This window comes from Brachionichthys hirsutus, chromosome 12 (assembly GCF_040956055.1).
Source record: "Brachionichthys hirsutus isolate HB-005 chromosome 12, CSIRO-AGI_Bhir_v1, whole genome shotgun sequence".
Lineage (NCBI taxonomy): Eukaryota > Metazoa > Chordata > Actinopteri > Lophiiformes > Brachionichthyidae > Brachionichthys > Brachionichthys hirsutus.
Window position 1 is genome coordinate 11,939,706 of NC_090908.1, and position 23,592 is coordinate 11,963,297.

Genomic DNA, 23,592 nt, shown 5'->3' on the forward strand with positions numbered 1-23,592 from the left:
TTTTTATAATTAAACGGTTTAAAAGTTTTGCCTTAATTTGTACTTTTTTTTTTCTTGTTAGAAAAAGTTCCTTTCATGAATGTTTCCATTCATGAATATTCGTATTAATTTATGTGTAAGCAAGGCTTTCATAAATATTAAAAACGCAATAAATACATAAGTGACTTCTAAAGTTTAACATATTTTATATTCTTAGCTGTATTTTGTCTGCCGGTAATTCGTTTGATCAGCGGTGGCATTTGAAAATGTGCTGCAGGACGAAGCGATGCCTTCTCGGCGTGAAAAGCCGCCTCTCCTCCTCTGACTGACCCCCCATCAGGAACATCCTCCGCCACTCACTTCTCATCCCTTCGTTTTGTCACTGGTGGAAAATGTGCTGCAGATTCCTCCGCGTCGGGCCTGCAGATAGTGAAATGTTGTTGTTGTTATTGTTGTTGCTGTTATCGGGTCCATGATCAAATTCGTTACCAGAATTTTTTTATATGAATATTTAGCAATAATTATAAACAAAACGAAATGTATTTTTCATTGGAAGTTATTCTTCACATTTACGGCAGATATATTTTATTTATTTTCCTAACATAATAATAAAGACAATATTTTTTCCAATTTTTTAGACACTTTCGTTATTTTTATTCTTTTATTGAATAATTAATATTGTTGAGCTTGTTTATTTATTATTTTAGGGACATTTTACTGCGTGATTTTTTTTAATCTTTAATTCATTTCCTGACTAATATCTGATCGTTAAATATAAAACTAAAACAGACTAATATAATAAATTGATGACAGGTTGGTTGTTGTCGCTGGAGGCCCGTCCCGCTGCTCCGTCCTCTCTTTCTAATCTTTGCGTTCCCCTGAGTGTCGGACAACGCAGCCCCGAGGTCAGTCCACCTGTCCCGCCCCGGCACTGTCGGGTCTTTAGCATTTGGGGGACAAAATCAAGCTGGAATGTGACGTTTTCCTCCAATCCTCCTCCAAAAGACTGCGTCAAGATGACTAGGAGACGTTCAGGAGGCCGAGGAGGACTGTCCCAAACCTGGATGACAGACCTTCAGAGACCTGCGGGTGCTCTAAAACCAGGACCAGTGACGTCATTTAAAACGTTTTGACAGATTTTTTTCCTGCATTTTATTCTTTAATCCGAATGAATATTAAATATAACGACACATAAATAAAGAATGAATGTATTTCTTCCATATAGGATGAATTCTGGAGTCATTTTATTCGGCTTTTTGCTGTCGGGATGACGCGACCGCGCGTCTGGGCGCGCGTCTCCGCTTTCATTGGACGAGACGCTTTCTTTTCGCCGTATTTCCTTACTTCTCATTGGATGCGCGGGGTTTGACAGCGGTCACGTGGGCCGCCCCTTGCGCCTGGAGAAAAAAAACACTCCTCCAGGAGTGAGTATCAATCAGAGAGAAGTTGAGGGACAGAAAGAGAAAAAGAAAGACGCGGAGAGACGCATCCAAACGCGCAGCCGAGATGAACCGGGCTGCCTCCAAAAGTTCCCCGCAGCGTTTCTAGTCTCAGTTGGGATTACTTTGGACACTCGGTGAGTTTGCGTCCGGCTGTATTGACGGTTTTTTTTTTTTTTTTGCTGCTGTTTCGATTGCCTGCGTTGGACGGACGGAGACGGGCTTTCGCCGCGTCCCCCTCCCCCACCCCGTCGGGTGGATTTGAGAGAAATGAGTGAGAGGAGGCGATCTGCCGCAGCTCTGAGCTCTCGAGCCCACGCTTTTTCCGTGGAAGCCCTGATCGGCTCCAACAAGAAGAGGAAGCTCCGGGGCTGGGAGGAGAAGGAGCTGGAGTTGTCCATGGAGAGCCTCGCCACGGAGGGAGAGGATCCGGCGCACTGTCTGGATATGGACCCGGGTCAGTGCGCAGACGTGCACCACACCGCTATGTCACGGCCGGCCTCGCGTCGCAACCTGGAGTGTTTTAAATCCAACGAGAGATGCTCGTTGGATGATCCCGATCTGCTGCGCACACACTAAAAAATAGTTTCACTGTTTATATGCGCATCTTAAGAACCCGAAGCCTTCAGGCCTGCGCATGAAAGATCCGATCTGGTGTCCGGAGTAGGACGCAGAGTTGTGTTTGTGGCCCCGCAGGCCTGCAGCGAGGCCCGGGCGTGACGCAAGAAGGTTCCCTGGCGCGGCGTGAAGGGTCTGGTGCGTCTTATTCTCAGAGGGGAAACATCTTTCTAACATTTTGAATGAAGGAATCGCAAGTAACTTAGCGATGGGCTTCCACCCCGCGTCGGGAACCCAATATCTATTTATTTTTTAAAAAAACGTTCAAAGTTGGTTTAAAGACGAAAAAACTCCGCGTGAATGTCGCGTAAAAACAAAGAGAACAAGTGAAATGGAATAAAATGCGGATTTATTTACAACATGAGAAACGAGGGATTGAGGAGAAGTTTTATTGAGTTCAAATTTACATTTGATCCTTTAAGCAATTAGAATTTTTTTATTTCTTTAATATAAACATCAGATAAGGTGCGCCAATATCAGATCTTGGGTATCCAGTGATTATTTTATTTTATTGTATTTTATATTTTTATACATGTGAAAGCAGGCGTGTTCCACGGCGGCTGCTTTAGAGGTCACAAGACGAACTGTAATCCTGGAGGATTTCCTTTATCTGTCCTGACGTGACTTCATCCTGTTCTGGTCTGAGACATTTTAAACTCCTGTTATAAATCAACGAGCTGCGCCACAAGAAGCTCATTTTAAACCGCCATTTAATTTTGTTCAAAGTTTAAGAGTAATTCCTTCTAAACAGTGGCACAATTTAATTTTCTCGCCTATCGGGGGAAAATGAAGTTTTTGTAGCTCCATTGCGTCTTTTTTTTTTTTTTAATCACTGAATTTGAATTTGGTTGCAATATAAAATTGTGTTGTGTGTGAATGACATTAAATCCTAGTATTAGTGCAGACACGAGCTGAAATAAGGCTTTCCTCCGAAGGCCGCTGACCTGACGCAGCGCCTTTACGCGCGGCTCCCAGGGGAGGATTGTTGCTGCTGCTGATGTCTGGGTGTCGAGCTGCCTCTCAGCGGTGAGAGGCTGGTTTTAAAAGGCCAACGCTAATCTACAAAACTAAAGACTGGGATCATTAAAGTTATTTAACAACCTTTCTTTTTTTTCTCTTCCTTTGTCACAAACAGTTTTTCTGTTCACCATGTCGAAGGTTTTTTACGTGGAATTTTAGGATTAGAGGTTAAATGAATGAATCGCCCAGTTCCCTGTCCCCCCCCCCCCCCCCCCCCCCCCCCCCTCGGTCCAACTCATTAGCGGGTTCCTGGCAGGTTCCGCAGGTCCTTCTCGAGCCCCTAAAGCCCCCGCTTCGGGGAGTCGGGCGGCAAGAACAGCGAGTCTCTGTGGTCAGATTATGTGGTTTTGAGAGGAACCCTTAACAGAGTGATTTTATTTTTACTCAACTCCAGGCTGGAAGCCGGTTGGTCGTATAACACGTTTATTAGCCTCAAACACAAGGACGGGACCCAGAAACGCACCGGATCCGACCCCGGCTTGCGTTTAGAGCTGGACGGGTCAGCTCGACCAACCGCCTCTCCGTATTATTTACTATTCGACGTAGAGCTACATCTAATTTAAGATTTAATGTCATTTATCAAAGACCCAAACTCTATGATTTACAAGGTGTCACTTTGCGCTTTTACGCACAGATTACGCATGTAATTAATCCACATAAACACTTGATTTCTCGCCAGTCATATACGTTAATAGCAATTTATCTGGATTACTGTAGATCAGTAATTCGGTTTTTTCTCAGAGGAAGTTTCTCTGCTGATTTTACGCGCGCAGTTTGACAAACTTTTGCTGCTTCTCTCGTCTTTGAAAATGAATCAGTATGGAAACAGGTGCTCTCATTTTTCATTCTCATCGTTCCTTCGCATTCTAAAAAGATTAATAGATTCCATAAAAGGTCATTTATTGGTTTTATAGCAGTCATCAGATAAACCCCTAACTTCTGATAATCAGCTTGAATTCTGCTTTTAGAATCTGTAAAGTACAAACAATATTTTGCCTCATTCTGTATTTTGAATTAATGCTACACTTTAAATTTCAAAAAAATTATTTAAATTAAATACAGTGCATTTTTATCACCATTTTAGCGTCACATATTTAAATATTTGGAAACTTTCTGCAACAAAATAAAGTTCTGCAAGCTTGACTTTAGATTTAAGCGGTCAAACTTTGTTAAAGATGTTTTTTAATTAAAATATGTTGTAATATTTCTGCCGGCTGCCACAGCATTATATAAAAAAAGATATCCTATTAAATACAGAAAGAACATATTTAGGTAATCGACAATATAAAATTAGTTTCTAAATTCATTCACAGCTTCTTTTATTTAACGCGTTTGTGGATTGATCTCATAACATTAATGAGGCCAGACATGGTCGGGGGGGTCAACCACAAGCTTCAGGCCCTGGCACTATACTGTGTGTGAGAGTTGCATGTGTAGCCTCGAAGGAGGCACATTTTTGCACATCAGTGAATCTCACCTGTTTCTTTTAATTCATTCACGTTAAAAAAAAATAAACTTATCTTGTAATAAAATGTGCATCACCAGGCCTCGTGTAAACACGCTAACGTATATAAAACGCATTTCTTCAGCTTACTTCGGACTGATTTGCGTGTGTATGTGTGTGTGTGTGTGTGTATGTGTGTGTGTGTAGACAGGTCCTTCAGCCCGATGACAGGGCGTCCAGGTGGAGGCTTCGCCCTCCTCTTTTTGCTTTTGCTCTCTGGAACGTGTCTGTTTCCTCTGAAGGCTTCAGATGCAAATATTCACACTGAATTCAGGTCCTGAGGAAAACCATTTATCATTTATCTCCTCTGTAGAGTAAATAAAATGTCACATTTTGAAATGATTATTTGTTCATGGCTGCTGAGTGTGAAATGAGGAGGAGGCCGTGCGTGTGTGTGTGTGTGAATAGCTCAAAGCTGGGATGCTGTCCAGTCTCTCAGATCCTCATTTGCATAACACCAAGCGAGAGAGTCGTCGCCCCCCCCCCCCCCCCCCCCCATAATTCAGTCAATAAAGAAAGGAACACACATTTAAAGGGTGCTGTAATAATATTTATTCAAGGGGAAATATTTAAAATTGAAAGTGTTTTTTTTTTTGTTATAGCAAAAAAAGCAATTTTCCGTTTTTAAAATAAATTCTGGATTTCGGATAAATGCATGTTGGAAATCCTGATTTTGCTGAGAGCTCCACACAGAGGTCACTGGAGGGGGGGGGGGGGACGACTCTCTCGCTTGGTGTTATCTTACCCCCCAGCTGCGCCTACAGGCGGATTGGCTGTTGGCTTAAATGTAAAGGAGACTGAGGTCATCCCGGTTGGGTTCTGGACTCGGTCTCTGTAGTTCTGGATCGGGTTCCGGGTGGAGGCTTAACGTTCTAACGCGCTGCTCTGATTGGTGGCTTTGCCGCCCCGCGCTTGGTCTGGAAGGGACGTTAGGAAACGGAGTCTTTGCGGAACGCTTCCCGTCATTCGGGATTTAATATATATTCTATATAAATTGCTTCTCAAAGCGCCACGCTGCATTTATTCTGCTTTCGACTTAATCCCAAAACTCCGTGACGAGCTGCGCCAGGGCGCCAGACCCGATCCCCCCCCCCCCACAGGCCGCAGACTGCAGGTGACTTGGAGTCGGGCCGGACTGCGCCTCCTCCCGGAGCCAAGTTTCCTGCGTGATCCTCTTAATTCCGCCGTTTCAGAGCTGCCTTCTCACCGTTCTGTTCATTTCCCCCTCAGACTCCGAGGCGAGTCCCGGCTCCGACGGAGAGGGCCTGGCCGAAAGGACGTCGTGTTCCTTCGGCTCACCTGGCGACCTGGCCCCCGGCCCCTGCGAACCGTCGCCCCCGGCCTCCATGGAGGAGATCCAGGTGGAGCTTCAGTGCGCGGATCTGTGGAAGCGCTTCCACGACATTGGCACGGAGATGATCATCACCAAGGCGGGCAGGTAGGCCGGACGCGGGGCGACCGGACGGATCTGTGACGCCATTCAGGCGCGCAGGCCAACCTTTTTACGCGTGGAAACAAACACATGCACGTTTTCATCTTTAGCGATGTCAGAATTATTATTTTATTATTATTATGTCCGTTATGAGCTGCAAAATTAACATAAAAAATATTTTAGCTCACACGCACACACGCACACACGCACACACGCGCGGTTCCGAGCTCTGGGGTGCTTTCGTGACACGGCGCAGCGCAGCGCGGTGCCGCCGAGCGACGAGCGGATTTAATCTGAGTTTTTATTTCTTCAATTTAATTCACGATCTTGACATTTGATATATATTTTTTTCTTAAAGTCGAATCCATCATTTCCTGCAGGGTTAATAAGAAATAATTTATTTCTGCTTATCAGTGAGTGGAAGAAGGGTTTTATTAATCTGCGTAAATGGTTAATTTAAAATAAAACAGATTTGAGTTAATAGAATAAATCATTTTGTAGCAGATATTCATATTTCTATAACGAACCGTTGTTCCAGCTTCTCTGTTCTGACGTCACACCGACGCATCAAATATCGTTTTCCTCCGTTTGGAACAGATTTGGTTTTTTAAGAATTGTCTTCCAACTCACTCATCAGACAGTCGGCGCCTGACGCGAGGTGAAGGCGCACCGTGCGTCCTTCACGGCGCCTGACGCGAGGTGAAGGCGCACCGTGCGTCCTTCACGGCCTTCATAATGAATCCATAAATCCAGACTGCAGGAGAGCGGCCCTCTCAAACCGGATTTACGAGCTTGAAATGAAAAGGGAAGTGTTTGAAGTGCAAAACAAAGAATTAAGTTGAAATGTCTTTTTTTTTTTTTTTACTTTACTTGTCATGAGGGTTGCAGGAGTTTAAGGCTCAACATGGGAGGAGCTCTCTGCTAAAAATATTTCAAGGATAATAAGTTTATAGGCCATAAATGATTATTCTAGCACAGTGAAAGTATTTTGAGGACATGCCTTCAGAAATAAATCTCCAAATGATCCAAAGGTCTCTAAAGGTCAAAGGTCACATATAAGACCACCATCAATGGGACAAACAAATTATAAAAAGGAGACTTTAGCAGCTTTAAAGGTATTTACTGACAACTTTCTCAAACGATTCAGTTTGTATTTGTTTTTATTCTATAGAAACTAAATTTTAAAAAAGGCGTGAACTGTGTTGTTCCGATCGGAATCTGAATCCTGATCAAGTCTGCTCCTCAGAGCGAAGCTCCCAGCTCGTTTTAATTCCACTATGCTGAATTATTTTGGCCGTTGGGTTGGAGATAAATTTAGGATTGCATTTTTATAGAGTGACATGATATAAAACAGCAGACAGATATTTTCAGTGTTGCGTCGTTCAAAAGCGTAGTGTAAAAAAAAAATACTGGAATGTTCAGCATTATTATAACTTTTTTATTTTTTTTATTCCAGCCTAATTTTAACAGAAGATGCAGAAATGAACATTTTCTGCATCACATTCATCCGTCTCTGTCCTCTCAGGAGGATGTTTCCTGCCATGCGAGTGAAAATAGCCGGCCTGGACCCCCACCAGCAGTACTACATCGCCATGGACATCGTGCCGGTGGACAACAAACGATACAGGTACGGTCCCCAAAAACGGGTGAACGCCGACACATGGCCGGAGCTCCCTCTCTGTGAATGCGGTTCAAAGGCAGAAATGCATCCCGTCAAACGGCTGCTGAACCAAACTGACGGCATTCCTCGTGAATGCCTGCGCTCCCACGATGATCGATTTGAACACGCCGAGTAACTTTATAACTGTCAAAACGCACATGTGGTGCGCACCGGCGTCAAAGAGCAGCCTCTGCCTGACAACAGCGGCCTTCTGAAAACCCGCAGCTGTGCATAGTATGCACACGCACAGCTGCATCTGCAGCTGCATCTGCATGCGCCGCTGCTGCTGCTGCTGCTGCAGCCGGCGCTATCCGATCGAGCATTTAAACAAATTGACCTAGTTAGGCTCTCCTCATCCAGACGCCGTCCTTCATGCCGGATTCACAGCAGTTGGAGCGAACAAAGATATTCCAGCCTCTTTCCTTTGGTCAGATTTCTCCTAACTTCCACGAGAGGTGTCTTCTTCTTGGCAAAGCAGGGGAAAAGTATCGACTGCCACGATTTGCGTCGGTGAAGTGAGTGTGATTAAAGCGTGCATGTGCTCGGAGGCCTCGGCTCGCCTGTGATGGATCTCTCTGGCTATGCAATAAGACTGATATTCTGGCCCGCAGTATTGGTCCCTGAAGTCGGAGCCAGAGAGGGGAGATTGAAATGTATTCATCATCCCATCGGCCCGAGCAGCGCAGCCAGAGGCCGCCTGCAAATGGGATAAATCTCAACATTCGGATCTAATGATGGAAATGTGTGTGTGTGTGTGTGGGGGGGGGGGGGGGGATCTGGATGGAAAGGAAATTTCCGACGTGTCACAAAAAGCTGCGGACCGTCAAAGCTGAAACGGGTTTCTTCTTTCTAACCTTGATTGATGATGATGATGATGATGATGATGTGGTTGTGTCTCGTCTTCTAGAGGCTCTTATCGTTTTGAGATGCATTAAAATTCATCAAAAGAAACAAACAAACGGAACATGCTAAATATAGAACACCTGAACTATCGATCGGAAAAATCCAAACACAAAGATCCGCTGTCAGTGAGCACGTTATAAAGTTTTACTTGAAATATAATAAAGTCTTTATACAGTGACTCTTCATTTCCTTGCATTAAGAAATAATAAAAATGCTAATTAGGAACAATCTAGAATGATGCATCAATAAAATCCTGACATTTCAGAGCAAATTGGAAAAAGTCAGATTTCCTTATAGGAAAAACGGTTTCGTGGGGATGAAATGAAAGCCTGCAGGAAAGCAATGAAGGTAAATAAAGCGTCTCTTTGCTCTGATCCTCTTCTCGCACGCTTCATTTCATATCGCTGCTTATTCATGGGAAGTCCTCCGCCTCAGTGCGGCAGACGTTCTGCCCTGCCGCCTCTCCCTGCTCTCCCGCCAGCCGATCCCGACATCACGGGGGATTTCAGAGGTCAGAAGGTCTTGTAAAATGAAATCGGATTTTCTTCCTGGTTGGGGAATTTATCGCAGGCTGTTGCAAGCCGAGCGGAGGCCTGTCACTGGTGTGTCTCACCTCGGCTCTGGGACTTTTTGGGGTCTGGAAATACGGTCTTTATTGGAATCGGCTTGCTTTGCTTGGGCTCCCTGGCCCTCTTTAGGAACGTCTCATTGGCACCACACTCATTAAATCTCCATTTATTACCAGCCTTTTATGTGGACAGTCGTTTGGATCGCTCCGAGCTCGAGCCGCTGAACGCTGAGCTGTCTGGCTCCTCAAATGTGGCTCATTCCTGTAGCTGGGAGCGCTGCACACACACACACACACACACACACACACACACACACACACACACACACACACACACACACACACTCCCTGAAGGCAGAGCCAGAAAAAGTAAAAAAGTCTTAGTGGGTACATTTTGCTTAATGCTACAGAAAACTGAACGCAACATACGTCACACAAACCCGGCCACGGTTTCTCACCCAGATCTGATTCTGGTAGCCATAGCAACAATCCCAGTTTGTGAACCTAAATCTAATCCATTCTGAAGCTGTCCCCATAGAAATAGAAACACAATCACCGGATCGCCATCCGACCCTTGACCCCGGAACGCAATCATCTTTATCCTTTATTCTAATCCCATAAACGCTAATCCCAATCTGAAAGTGGCTCCGGGTGGCAGCGAGGACGGACAGAATCTCATCCATCTATCTTTGGCGTGAGGACATTTGGTCTTCATAAGTATAAACGTTCAAGAATGCACACACAAACGCGCTCGCACAAAGCTGTTGGTCTTCTCTCACAAACTCGTAACACACACACACACACAAACACACCAGTCGGCCCTGAACGGTAACTCAAGAGCAACATTTACTCTCCGTCGGCACGGCAACCCAATATACAGCCACGGTGCGAATGTGTGTCTGTGTTGCAGTATTCCCTGTGACGAGCTGAGGACACACACATTCAGGCGTAAAACGACTGCCTGTGTGCGTGTGTGTATGTGTGTGTGTGTGTGTGTGTGTGTGTGTGTGTGCACGAGTCTTGGGTGTAGCTGCTCGGATGCTAGAGGAAGAAAGCGTATTGGCGTCGGAGCTGCGGTCCGGGTTTGTCAGGCGTGCGGTTTGGAGTCGGCTGAGAGGGAAAAGGACGCCGTCCTCCGCGCCCCCCCGCCCCCCCCCCCCCCCATCCAGTAAGAGTGTCACATAAAGTCTGCTCTTTGCTGACGGTGTGGTGCCAGATGGCAGATGTATGGAAGATGAAAGCGCGGCGGCTAATCAGATCCCGAGTCCTGTTTGGGGCTAAAGTTTCCTCGTTCCTCAACACCCCCCCCCCCCGCGTCGCCGGGTAGAACCCCAAACGGCGTGCCAAACAGGAAATTACAGAAACACCCGGCACCCTTCGGTGCTTTTGTGTGAGTGCGTGTAAATTGAGGTCAAAGGTCAGAGTGGAGTGTGGGCTTAATATAGGGTGCAGTGAACATGTGGAGTAGCTAATTAAGCGTTAGCTTGTTTGTGGGGGTTTTGAGTATCTGGTAAAAGTGGCCTGGTCTCATGTTGGATCCTGAAGCACCAGCAGCAAACCGGTTCCTATAAGTGGCCGTCAGCTGGGAAGTGGTTTCCTGATGTAAATGGGGTGGAGGGGAGTTTCCCATTAACAGGACGGTAGCGTTTCCGCCTGGATGTGAGCAGGATGACACAAAAAAACTCACAGATTTTCCTGAAACTCGGTCGGAGCGTCGGGACAATGGTCGGCAAGGAATCCGTTGCCCTTTGGATCGGATCACGAGCCCAGCAGCGGCAAACGTGGCGTTAAAGCCTCACATCCGACCTCCCAGCATCCAGCATCCTGGTGAATGGACGACCTCTACTTTTGTCAGAGGTCATCACTACCGGCTCACACCCAGAAGGTTCTGAGGCCTTTTCCGGGTGGACTTAGTTAATCAGAGTCGAGCCTATTTATAGCGCAGTCTGCGTTTGTGGAAATGACCAAAACGATACGTCCCCCATCGAGATACAAACCCAAACCGGCTAATTGAGACGTCTCGGCAACGCGGTCGCAGCGCAGCCCGGTGGAGGTCTGGTGCAAACAGAGAGAATTACCCGTAAAAGCTTTCGGTTGCGTGGCTGCATTAGATATTAGGCTGTTAACACAAACCATTTGGGTTCGATAACTGGGTTCCAGTGCGCACCCGGTCCGGTTCAGAGTAAACGTGCAGAGGGCCCCTCGCCCCCGTCCCCCCCCCGTCCCCCCCTGATGTGAGCTGATGTTTGCAGAACGTCGATGCTGATTCTGGACCCGAACAGGCGCCGGCTCCAACGCAACGACAGTGCGAACACTCGATGTGGGTTCGATAACGGCGCAGAGAAGAAGGTTCTGGGTTTGAATCCAGATCTGAGGCCAAAAAGCATAATGGTGAACGTTGCCCCCGGCGTTTGTCTCTCTCTACGTCGACCCGTGATGTTCTGGCCTCTTTGCTGTAAATTGAAAGCAGACGTGGGAAAACGTGGACATGATGCCGGGTTAATTCCGGGTAATGCTTGGCTCCTGGGCTCCGGCGGCTCCAAGAACCTCTAGCAAAAGTACCGTCGGGAAGCGTCGCAGCGTTACCTCCAACATGTATGCCCTCATCCACAGACGCTTGTGTGTTTGTGTGTGTGGTTTATTTATATCACATGGTGTGTGTGTGTGTGTGTGTGATGGGCTGGTGCAATGAGAGTCCATGTTTCAGGAGTGAGTGATGACTTTGGCAGAGACGCTGCAGATAAAACACTTTCAACCGAGCGCCGGGCCAGAACTAAAGGCAAACAGCTGCGCCTCACACTCGTTCTCCTCCACTCCTTCTCTGCCCCACTCTATCGCTCCTCTTCTCTCCTTCCGTCCACGGACGTTATCTCACTTGTTTTCACTTTCTCTACCTTTTTATTGGTGACGGCGGTTGACTCTTTATCTTGTTTCGCTGTCTCTTCCCAGGGTGGGTTGTTTTTCCCTTTCTTTGTTCCTTCCTTTCTGCGCTTTTGTTTTATTCCCTCCTTGTCCCTCCGTTCTTTCTTTTGTTTTCATTTTGGCTTTCATTTATTTTAATTTTCTTTGGTTTGCGGACTTGTGGCTTTTAAAAGGAGGCCAGAGTCTGTCTGTCTTTCTGTCTGTCTGTCTTTCTTTCTCCCGTTGAACGTGTGGCGCTCAAACACAACATCATCAAATATTATGGCTGGCTTTAATTGTGCGACTGCATATGGAATATTTTACGTTGCTCTTGTTCAAAATTTCCAGCACATCACAACAGATGACTTTTAGAACTGGTGTTGTGGCAACATGTCCACTTTTGCTTTGTTATCCAGCTGTGAGGGGAAAAGCAGAGGCGTTCCGCATTCTCGAAATCTAATTGCCTTATAAATTAAAAAAAACGTTTGACCGTGAAGAAACTTAAAGGGTGAAATGATTCCCTCTCATGTGCGTTTCATTTTCTTTTAATTGACCTCCCACTTTGAAAATGAAACTTATGAGGCCTTTTAAACCGTCTTTTTTCCGATCGTTGATCTTCACTTCCTGCAGCTGAGAACCAGAGACACATTTGTTGCGTTGCTGGCTCTTCATCCGGTGTCTTTCTCTGCAGGTACGTGTACCACAGCTCGAAGTGGATGGTGGCAGGAAACGCCGACTCCCCGGTTCCGCCGCGGGCCTACATCCACCCGGACTCTCTGGCTTCAGGAGACACCTGGATGAGGCAGGTGGTCAGTTTCGACAAGCTGAAACTCACCAACAACGAGCTGGACGACCAAGGACACGTAAGTGACAAGAAAATACTTTACTTTAAAAACATTAATATCATGCGGGCAGAAAGTTCATTCATTTTTAGGTTCCATTATTCTCCATGCAATGATGCTGTGGGAATAAACGCACTCTTGGAAACAGATTCTGAACAGAAACGTTTTTGATGCGCCCTCCTTGAATGGATCGTTTACTTCATGGACTCCTCCGCGCTCCGATGACTCACAAAACCATCACGAGTGAGAATCGACTTTCTGCAGTGCGTGAGAGTCGCTGCGGCCCGTTCTGCCTCCCACAGCCGGGCCGTCTCTTTTCAAAGACGGTCCACCCTGGTCCCCGAGGCGCTATTGGGTTTGTGGATTAGCTGTAGGCTGTATTAGAGGCCTGGGATTTGAACTTGTGCCCCTGTTTTAATATATAATGTTCATTTCCTTCATGTCCTCTGTGAAGCATTTAGTTATAAAATGGGTTTTGGTAAAGGCACTTAATGATTGGAATTGATTTGTAGTACGCCCCAGCAGCCACACTACCCAGCTCGAAATTGAGTCTGACCACAATCCGCCTGATTTACTGCCTCGCTTGTAGCCAGACAGTAACGGAGCTAAAGTAAGTCTCTTATTGGTCCTTGGCTGTTCTAAATGTGTAATGTGGGTTTCATAGGTGAAATATTCAACTGCAATGCAACAACTTAGACCACAATTTGTTTGATTTACTGCCGTCCTTATATATAATCAGCAAGTGGGCAGCAAGCTAAAGTGAGTCCACTTTATTCTTCTCGAGAATTAGAATTAGGTTTCATGGGAAAGTGGCGGCATTAGGTGGGAAAATGGCTTCTCGTTCGACTGCTTGTGTGTTTGATTCTGTGATGGAAATGCTTTGCTGTAGCTGATGGAAGGCTAGCTCTGAAGAGCAGCTCGGTTTCTTTTTTACGAGTTTTAACACTCATACCTGGCTTACACACCTGATTCTGACACAAGGATTGCGTTTCGTTTGTAAGAACGACGTCGCAGCAAGAATTGATGAACGCAGCTTCAACGACAATAGAAGAGCTCCTTTTAGCTCCAGGTCTCTGACTCCAGCTATGAGGTAGTGGTGTCTATAATGAAATATTCCTTCTCAATCGTCCTTACAAAAGGTCATATTAAACTTGTGTGGAGTAGAGCATTTAAAGATCATGAAACCCCCCCCCCCCCCCCCCCAAAATGGCAACTGAGTGAAATTGTACCTCATTATTTGCTCGCCTTTCTATATTCTTTTCTACTAGACGTGCACGGCTGCTCAGAGCGCCGGTTTTCAGTTTCATTTTGTCTTTGTTGGAAATTAGGCGGGCCGAAATAATAGCAAATCCAGGAGCGCCTCGGCTTTGCGTGAACGCCATCTGCTTTTATTAGCCGATGGAGAGTCGGGTTCGAAAGGGAGATGAGCTTCTCTCTTTTTTTAAAATCATGTAATGTGATCAAAACCGTAGAAGGTGGCGCAAAGTCCTCCCGCCATGACCGGCGGGCTATTTTCAGTGCCGCCACAACGATGGCGAGCGGTTGAGATCCTGTTCATAGGAGCGAGGCGCTGCTTCAAATGAGCTTTTTCCTCAAAGATTGCATGTAGAACGGAGATGCTGTGCGATCTAAAGGATGGACCGCGGTGCGTTGCCGCAGAGGAGGGGGGGGGGGGGGGGGACACACCATCCAGTTGAAAGCAATGAGCCTCAACCATCACACCAGCTCAGAAGGGACAAATGTAATAACATGTGGATATTATCGGCCGAGGACTCGCGTGCAGGGCTCTCTCCGTGTGCGGGGAGGCTTTCTTTCCTCTCCTGCTGCTCACTTTAAGGGCTTTGTTTCCCTGGAGGCGATGCAGAGGCCAAAGAAAATTCATTTAGGAACTTCCTGTGTGGGAGACCTCACCACTTCTCTCTCATCCCCATGATTTCTGGTATCGTGAAAAATGCCCGCCTCATCAGAAACAGACGCCGAATCGTCGAAACGCATGGGACATAACAGGAGCAGGGCCTGTGAGGGATTATGTGTCCAGCTGCACCATTGTCATCCAGCCTGATGAACATGTGCAGGTCAAACTGCTTTTATAAGCTGCAGTTGTGCTGCATAAAAGGCGTCCGGTTTTCACGTCATGTTGGATTAGGGATTAGGGATTGTTGGGCCTCGGTTTAAACATTGGTGTCCTTTTACTTAAAAATAGAAGAATAAAGACACATGGAAAGCACAAAAAAAAAACAAAATTCTCACTTCAATACATTTTTTTAGCATTAATTCTGAATTAACGCTAAATTACAGCAGCTAATATTTGCTGCTTGGCTAGCCCATCAGCGGCTATGCTAGTTAGCGTTAAAGCTATCGCTCCATCGGGAGACGGTATTTCCAGTTGTCTGACCGGTGTCGGGTCATCATCGCCCGGGACAGCTAGCTAGCCAGCTAGCAGCTGGCAGCTACTTCAGCACAAAGTGAAGCCATCTGTTGACATCAGAGTGAAAAGCAGATCCGATCTGGTTCCAACAAAATCAGTGAATAAAGTTAGACGCTTGTGTTTTATGCTAATCAGACGAGTTCAGTTCCCAGAAATACTCCGAGGCCTTCGGCCACAAAGTATTAATGCTAGCATTATGGGACTAAAAATATCAGATTGGCTAAACACTGGATTCTGGGGGGGGGGGGGGGGGGGGGGGGGGGGTCAGAATATTCCTGATGCTGCCTTCATCCGGGCTGGTTTAATCTGCTTCACGTCGTCTCTTCCCTCCATCCTCTCTGGTCTGTGGGAAAACCAAATAAAATTCCAAAGCAAGCTGGATTCTTTTCTTGCAACTCTTTTGTTTCATCGTCGCTCTATTTCTTTTTTTTTTTTTATGACCCATTTCATTGTTGGGGATCAATGCAGTTAGGTCAGATTGTTAAAACTCTGCTGAGGAATGTTCCACCAGTTTCATGTTTTCCTGCCATTCCCAGAACCTTTCCTTTAACATGTTGATGCGTTTCATCCCAGCTCACATACGGTCGATTCCGTTGAAGCAAATTGAAAATAAAGGGTAGAAATATTAACAGTATTTAAACATTACACCACAATCCTGTGATTTGTGGCCGTGGAGCTGTTTTCTATCTGTTGCGTGTGACTGTGGGTGTCTTTCGGGCAAGTCCAGATCATTTTTAAAGGGGATTAAAAGAATCTTCTATTCTTCAGCCTGTTTGAACACGAGTGATGTCGCTGATGCCCTCTGGCTGACCTCTGGCTGCCCTCTGGCTGCCCTCTAAGCGTTTTTTCTGACTCCAGCGTATTGTTCTGTGATCTGCGTCGACTCTACATCACCTCAGGTCTAAGGTTTAGAAGCACGACCCCTCCGGCCCAGAAGCCTCACCTCCAGACGGATCTCCACCTCTGTTCAGCAGCTTTCATCCTGTGCGCTCGCCTTGTTTGAAAGGCTTTCGCCAAACTGGAACAACCGCTTCAGCAAAAAAAAAAACAGCCCCAGCGTTTAACAGCAGCTCTTTTCTCATGATTAAAGCAGTCCGTGCAGTCGGGCGATATTTGTTTCTCCAGAGATAAACAATTAACCGACCACCCAAAGAAAGAGACATCACCCACACAGTTTGACTCACTGGGGGGGTGTCTCCAGGCACAGTGTGCAGAAAAGACCACAGAAATGCTGAGCAACACCGATGGAGACAAAATGCAGTCGATTACAGATTGCATCTGTGTTGCAGCCCGGTCGTAATGTGGTGTGTGTGTGTGTGTGTGTGTGTGTGTGTGTGTGTGTGTGTGTGTGTGCGTGTGTGTGTGTGTGTGAGGTTTGTAAATGCTTCTGATACTGCTCGGCCCGCAGCCCCAGTTTGGAATGACCACCTCTGCTGCAGCAGAGTTGGGGTGTTGGGTTGTGGGTGGAGGTTCGGGGTTGGTTTTCTTCGCTCTGATTAATCAAGAGCAGGCCGGGGGCCCCCGAGGCGAGGCTGGGGCCGACGCCGTCTGACTGCCTCTCTCTTCTTGCTGTGGAATAATCCTTGGCCTTTTCTCGGGCATCATCATGGCGTGAATTCATTTTCTGCTCAGTGACAAATGGCTCCGATAGAGGGGCGACGCCACAAAGAATTTATACCTCGGGTTTGCCGAGAGGAAAGCCGAGAGTCCAGGTTTGCACAGATAAATCCATTCATTCATTCCTACTTCACTTCCTCGGTCTGGGAGTTTAAGGAAATTTAAAACGACATGTGCATTTAAAGAAATGAATATCAGAAGCCGCACAGAAGTGTCCTTTTTTCTGGATTCTGCAGTCTCCAGGTAAAAATCCAAACAATTAGCTGTGGCTCTTCCTTCCTCCCGCCTTCAGATCATCCTCCACTCCATGCACAAGTACCAGCCTCGGGTCCACATCATCAGGAAGGACTTCAGCAGCGAGCTGTCTCCAAACAAGTCGGTTCCCAGCGGGGAGGGAGTCAAGACGTTCAGCTTCCCTGAGAGCGTCTTCACCACCGTCACCGCCTACCAGAACCAGCAGGTACGCAGCGGCCATTTTCCTCCACGCAGGAAAACCAAACCAAAACGCACAGTTGGGATTTGTATGTGCGGTTGATTTTTTTTTTTTTTTTCCCTTGGCGTAATCCTGGCCTTTCCTTTCCATTATCTCCAAACAATTATAAATGCAACAGATTCAAACCATCTCAAATTAAAAATAAATTTAGCGCCAATTTTACCACAGATAAGTGTATATGATTATTTAAAAATATAGAAAATGATTAAGAAGCAGTTTTTTCTTCCTATTCTACCCTGATCATAAGAAAGTTATTGTCCACCACATGTGGACGACCCAGTATACGGACGGACTCGAAAAAAGAGGAACAGAAGACATCTTTTGGTACTTTTAATTGTTTCGCAGCATCTTTGCTTTACGTGTTTCTCATCTACAGATCACCAGACTAAAGATCGACCGCAACCCGTTCGCCAAAGGATTCCGGGACTCCGGCAGGAACAGGTCCGTTATCGCGGCTCACGTTCACCGACGCTGCGGCTGCACTAACACAGCTTGTTGCAATGACTGTTGCAAATCCTGCTTTTTTATGCGGCAATCAATAATCCTCTGAAGACAGCACTTAGTGCCACATGGCCCTATGAAAAGAGCTGCTGTTGCTCTGGAGGAAGCTTTCAGATCTGCAGCACAGTCGCTGATAGAACTTCTGCACTTCACTCTTTATTGCTGTCAGGCTCGCTCGTCTCATGCAACGAGCACAAAGCCACCCAATGCAAATGAAGGCCCGCACTTCAATTGCTGCTCTTATTATTCATGCGTGAAAACGCGGAAACCGGAACCTGGAATTACGATCACACGCGCTAAATATACGACAGTCTTTTGCTCTGAATTATTAGCCAACTTGTTCCACACTGTTGACACATGTTCTTTCATGGTCGAAGACAATAATCTGTCCTCTGGATCGACTCTGGTGTCGCTCAGGGAGCATTTGGTCAGTGCGATCGAGTTTACATCGCAGCTCCGGCAGCCCGCTTTTCTAGATTAAACAAGATGAGCTTTTTTTTTTCCAGACATCTAGTTCCAGAAAACTGCTGTATATGTAAATGATTCATTTCTTTACAACCCACTACAGACTCAAATATAGCCAACAAGATCCTGTTTCAACTGTGATGACATGCAAGTGTCTGAAGGATTTACGCTTCAACTCCATTCGAACCTAAACACGCAGATATCTTTTGACCTGCAAATCATTAAATCCCCTCTGAAGGGGTTATTAACACACTGCCCGAGCAAGCACACCCTCACAATGTGTTGATGGAAAGATGATGGGCCTTCGTTTCGTAATCGAGACATCATGTCGGGGTTCTCTTGTTGAGCTGCGGAAGTCATGGACTTGTTCTAAAGCTTCAAAAGATGCTTCAGCTGTGTTGTCTCTATCGCTGAGATGCAGAGAGATCGAGCTCTCCTATTGGCTGCTGGCACATCCGGATCAAAACGCGATGCTGCTGAACAAACACAGGCCGACGCCTCGGCTTTTTTCCTTCTGATTCACCTCCCTCCTTTTCCTTCCCTCACTTTGCCTATTTCACTCTCAGCCTCTGAATTATCATATAAAACATTTGTGTAGGATGGGGTGGGGGTGTGGGGGCCCTGAACCACCAGACGCCGCCACACTTGAAAGCAGCCTCCTCATCTGGTCCGCATTATTGGCACGCAGATATTTGAGACATCTTTTTTCGCTTTTCAAACAATAGATCGTTTGATTGATGAACTGGCATCAGAATTTCATTGCAGAAAAGCTACAGATGAAAAGATAACGGAGAATGATATGTTTGAGAGAATTAATTTATCCTCACGTACTGCTCGGGATCCGCTCCGCTCAGACCCTGCGATGGATTTGGTTTGTTCAGATTCAAGCAGGACGGCCCCGAGAATTCCGAGCTGGAGCTCAGCTTTCATCAGTAAAAAAAAAAGAAAAAGAGCAATTCATTTTGAATTCCACGCGTTTTCATCTCTACTATTAATCTACGGTCGTCCGTGGGTATTATTAGCGAGTTGAGGCTTTGACCTTTGACCTTCATGCGTCTGTTTTTGTCTGATTACGGCGTATTAATCACAAAGTAAAGGTGCATTTTCAATTTGATGCACCTGAAGTCGGAACACCTGATCTGCAGGAATAAAGCGCATTTAAGTTTTTTTTTTAAGTGTCACATGAAAGCGTCACAATCAAACATAGATTAAAAAAACTCAATCTAAAGTTATGACAACGTGCTTGTAATTTAAAAGGAATAAATTATTTGAGATATTCATGACATTAACAGTCAACAGAACCGCCCCCCCATTCTTGTCTTTAGGTTTCAGCAACAAAGCCACTGCGATGTGAACGCAGCTTATTTTCTGTGAAACGCTACCGACTAATTCCGCACCAAGAGGAAATTCAAAATTAACAGAACGAGCAAAGTCACTCTGCTAATTCTCAAATTAAGCAGCGGCTTGTTTTCTTTCTTTTCCTGACTTTCTTAACAGCCTCTCATATAGACGTCTCCTAAACTCTGAGTTACGGCGGTGTCGTCGGTTGAGTCTGGTGACCAGGCTTTATGGCCTGGCGGGGGGGGGGGGTATAGCTCATTTGTTGGGTTTTTGTCCCACAGCAAGTATGACTCCATGAATGAGTGCAGTGATGGCGAGCGTCCGACAGATTAGCATGGCACGCTAACGAGCTGCCCCAGCCAGGGAGTTAGTGGCCCTAAAATAACATGGGACGCTGGTTTCCCTGGGACGGGGGCCGAGCAGCATGCGGGGAAGTAAATCAAGCAGGAAGGAGAACCATGTACGGATTCAGGATGAAACGTCACCCAGATTTATGTGCACAGTAAAATCCTGTTCCTTTTTAATGGCTTAGTTTCCTCAGAGCCGGACTGCAGAGCCCCCCCCCCCCCTCTCCTCTTCATCCTCTCACATAAGTATGAACCGATATGACTTCCCTGCTCTATTCAGATGCTCTAATCAATACACACACACACGCATTCATGTACATGGAGCAAAAGCAGCTTTTATTTACACAATACTTGTTTATTATCATAAAAAGCTCTTAAGACACAATGAAACTGGTCAGCATTGAATATTTAAATGAAAATATGCCTGTTTAATTTGTGTTTTGCTGTTTATTAAAATAGAACTAGGTTGCATGTAAAAATGTGCTTATCTGGAAAATGTTTACAGCTTGAAAAAAGCAAAATTAGGACACATGGATCTTAAATTTATAAGTTGTTTACTGGTGTGGATTTAATTTCAATAAAGATTTTTGTGGAACTTTCAACAAGGACCACAGGGATGAAAAATGAATAAGATCCAGGTTGTGTAAACGATACATCGGTAAAATGCACAGCGATCGGACTCATGGCCAAACGGGGACAGAAGCATGTAAAAGATGCTAAAATGCCACTCCACTTTGGTTTCCTCTGTAGTTGACGCGCTCGTCTCTCTCGCCTCTCTGTCAGAACCGGCCTGGAGGCGATCATGGAGACCTACGCGTTCTGGAGACCTCCGGTGAGGACGCTGACGTTCGAGGACTTCACCAATATGCAGAAGCAGCAAGGTGTGTGAATACATGAACAAAGTACGGCTGTAACAACGAGGCTCAAGCGTTCAGTCATTGCGTATGAGCCGCTGGGTGTGTGTGGTGGTTTCCACGGCGACCCTGCATGTGCCCGTGTTTTCTTGGAATTGGGTTTGTTCCATCTTTCTGGTCCTCGAATCGTGACCCAAAAGCTGCTTAATATCTTTTAATGAAATGTCGCTTTTCGCTCCTTGGGGATTTTGTGGGTTTTATTTTTGTCATTTCCATGGTTACCAGTTGGCTCATTCTGGCGTTTGGGTTCATTTCCTGAGTGATAGATAGTCTTCAGTATATTTCAATACGAATTTCCTCGTAAAAGTACTGAAGCCTTTTGCTATTTAGGGCCTTTGAGTAATTAGCTTGTAGCTTAAAGTCAAATATTAATGGTCAAGGTGTGAATTCAGGTAAAACAAACAAACAAAAAAGGTTGCATCACAGTGTCCACACTTTTCACATCATGAGCAGCCCTTGAATATAAATGGTTAAATGAACCCTGTGGCTTTTGGACGGCTCCGGACATGAGTAACAGTTGCTCGGGCCGCCTCCCTTCGTCTCGGCTCCAGCGGCGACACGGGGTCTTGGTCGGGGCTCACGTCGTGGGCCACACACCTTAAATTACAGTCCATCCAACCTCTGTTTCCTCGGGAGGTTGGCGTGACGTGAGGCTCCGGGGGCTGCCTGAAAGGCTGGACATGTGTTTGTTATCATTGAACTCCTCCAAAGCGATTAGGGTTTAATCAAAGTCCTTGCATCACTAGTGAATCCTGGAAGGACACTAGCATGTGTGTGTGTGTGTGTGTGCGTGTAAATGTGTCTTTCTCTACATTTATGGCACATACAGAATCTGAAACCTTCGTAACTGGAGGGAAACATGACATCACCAAACTGTCATCTCTTCTTTCACTCTACTTTTTCCTCAAATACCTATTTTCCTCTCTCTTTTTTATTTTCCTTATTCCCCCCCCCCCCCCCCCATCCCTCACATCTTCATGCACAGAGCAGGGCAAAGCCCTGCAGCAATATTATCGAAGGCATATGGTACGAAATCAGAACTGCGGCCGAGAAAGTCCTGCTTCATTTAGTTCTGCCTCCGCCTCATTCTCGGTTCAAACTGAATTCCTCAAACTGCAAGGTGAACCGTGGCCAAATCCTCATTCATACAGACATTTACAATATCCCACAGCTATCGTTTCACTTTGAAAGGCTCGCCTCGCTGGATGTCTGAACTTAAGAGTCGTTAGCGGCTTCTTATCACGGGAAGGACCGGAGACGTGCGGCGGCTCTGCTGACATGGTCAAAACTAAATCCACGTTTGTCGCCACATGCCGGCAATGTATTCAACAGTAGAAAGAGTAAAGCCCTTCAATTAGTCTGAGGATAAGAATTTAAAAAGGTCCATATGGATCGACGATTTGCTGCATCCAATTGGCAACGGGGGAATTGATTTCTGTTTGCGTTATTCGCCTGAAATGTGTTGTTAATTCTTGTTTTATTTCTCAGGCGGAAGCACGGGTACATCTCCCACCACCTCCAGCACGGGGACCCCCTCCCCTTCCGGAGCGGCACACCTCCTGTCACCCTCCTGCTCCCCTCCAACCTTCCACCTTGGCCCTAACACCTTTAATGTGGGCTGCAGGGAGAGTCAGCTCTGCAATCTGGGCCTGTCTGAGTACCCAGCCTGCGCTCGTAGCAACATGGCCGCCCTCCAAGGCTATGGCGGCCTGGCCGACAGTTCGTACGGACGCCTCCAGGCTGCGGGGGGCGCTGTGGCCTCTGCTCAGCCATCTGAATCCTTCCTCCCACAAAGGACTTCCTCCTTGATTGCTGCTGGCATGCAGGGCAGCGCACATGCCTCCCTGGCTGGTGGCGGCGGCGGCGGCAACGGTGGCAAGATGGATGCCTACGGCGGTCAGCTGGGCAGCTTCCCAGCTTCCCAGCTGCAGTATATGATGCAAGCAGGTGGTGGCTCCGGCGCTGCCTCATCCTCTTCATCCGGATCCTCCTCCTCCTCCAGCCACATGTTCAGTGGGGGCCACCACCATGTGCAGCAGGGCTCCTACAACGCTTTCTCCCTTCACAACCCTTACAACCTGTATGGATACAACTTCCCGACCTCTCCTCGCTTGGCTGCGAGCCCCGAGAAGCCCCCAGGAGGTTTGCTCTGCTCCTCATCCCCTGCCGGGGCCTTCGCCGAGCGCCAGTACCTGCCCAACGGAAGCATGGACACTATGCACATGATCAGCAACACCACCGGTGGCCAGCAGGGCGGCAGCACCTGCGACGGGCGTCAATATGGCTCCTCCTCGCAGATGTCCATGCACATGGTGTAGAAACTGGGATCCGACCTCACAGTTCTCCAAGTCTTCCAGCAAAACAACAGGTTTCTCTCCTAAACCTGCTCTGGTGTTATGACAGGATGCGTTCAGGTACTGATGTACAAAGCAAACCTTTTAGAAAGGGACATCATCTCATCGTTTCGTTTTTAAAGACACGCCGCCACTTAAAAATTATAGAGGGAGTGGAATGAATGTTTAATTGTCTTTGTATAAATCAAGTAAAAACTGGGACAACCACCTGGCAGGAAAGAAGCAACCCTCTCTGCAACAAGAAGAGGCAGGAGCCCCCCCCCCCG

General features: G+C 46.6%; 1 protein-coding gene across 1 annotated transcript; it reads left to right on the plus strand.

Annotated features, from left to right (window-relative positions):
• Positions 1 to 1,642: 1,642 nt before the first annotated feature.
• Positions 1,643 to 23,290, plus strand: tbx15 (T-box transcription factor 15). The gene is made up of 8 exons (XM_068746323.1): positions 1,643 to 1,875; positions 5,791 to 5,998; positions 7,518 to 7,619; positions 12,716 to 12,887; positions 17,204 to 17,371; positions 17,781 to 17,845; positions 20,842 to 20,939; positions 22,461 to 23,290. The coding sequence occupies exons 1-8, from the start codon at positions 1,689 to 1,691 to the stop codon at positions 23,288 to 23,290; spliced, it is 1,830 nt and encodes a 609-aa protein (XP_068602424.1). The 5' UTR covers positions 1,643 to 1,688.
• Positions 23,291 to 23,592: the final 302 nt, after the last annotated feature.

What these genes read in the sequence shown, in the direction of transcription:
- tbx15 (XM_068746323.1), top strand. Translation starts at nt 1,689, where the DNA reads ATGAGTGAGAGGAGGCGATCTGCCGCAGCTCTGAGCTCTCGAGCCCAC. An exon ending in GTGGACAACAAACGATACAG is followed by an intron (nt 7,620 to 12,715) that starts GTACGGTCCCCA and finishes CTTTCTCTGCAG; the next exon opens with GTACGTGTACCACAGCTCGA. An exon ending in CGGGACTCCGGCAGGAACAG is followed by an intron (nt 17,846 to 20,841) that starts GTCCGTTATCGC and finishes CCTCTCTGTCAG; the next exon opens with AACCGGCCTGGAGGCGATCA.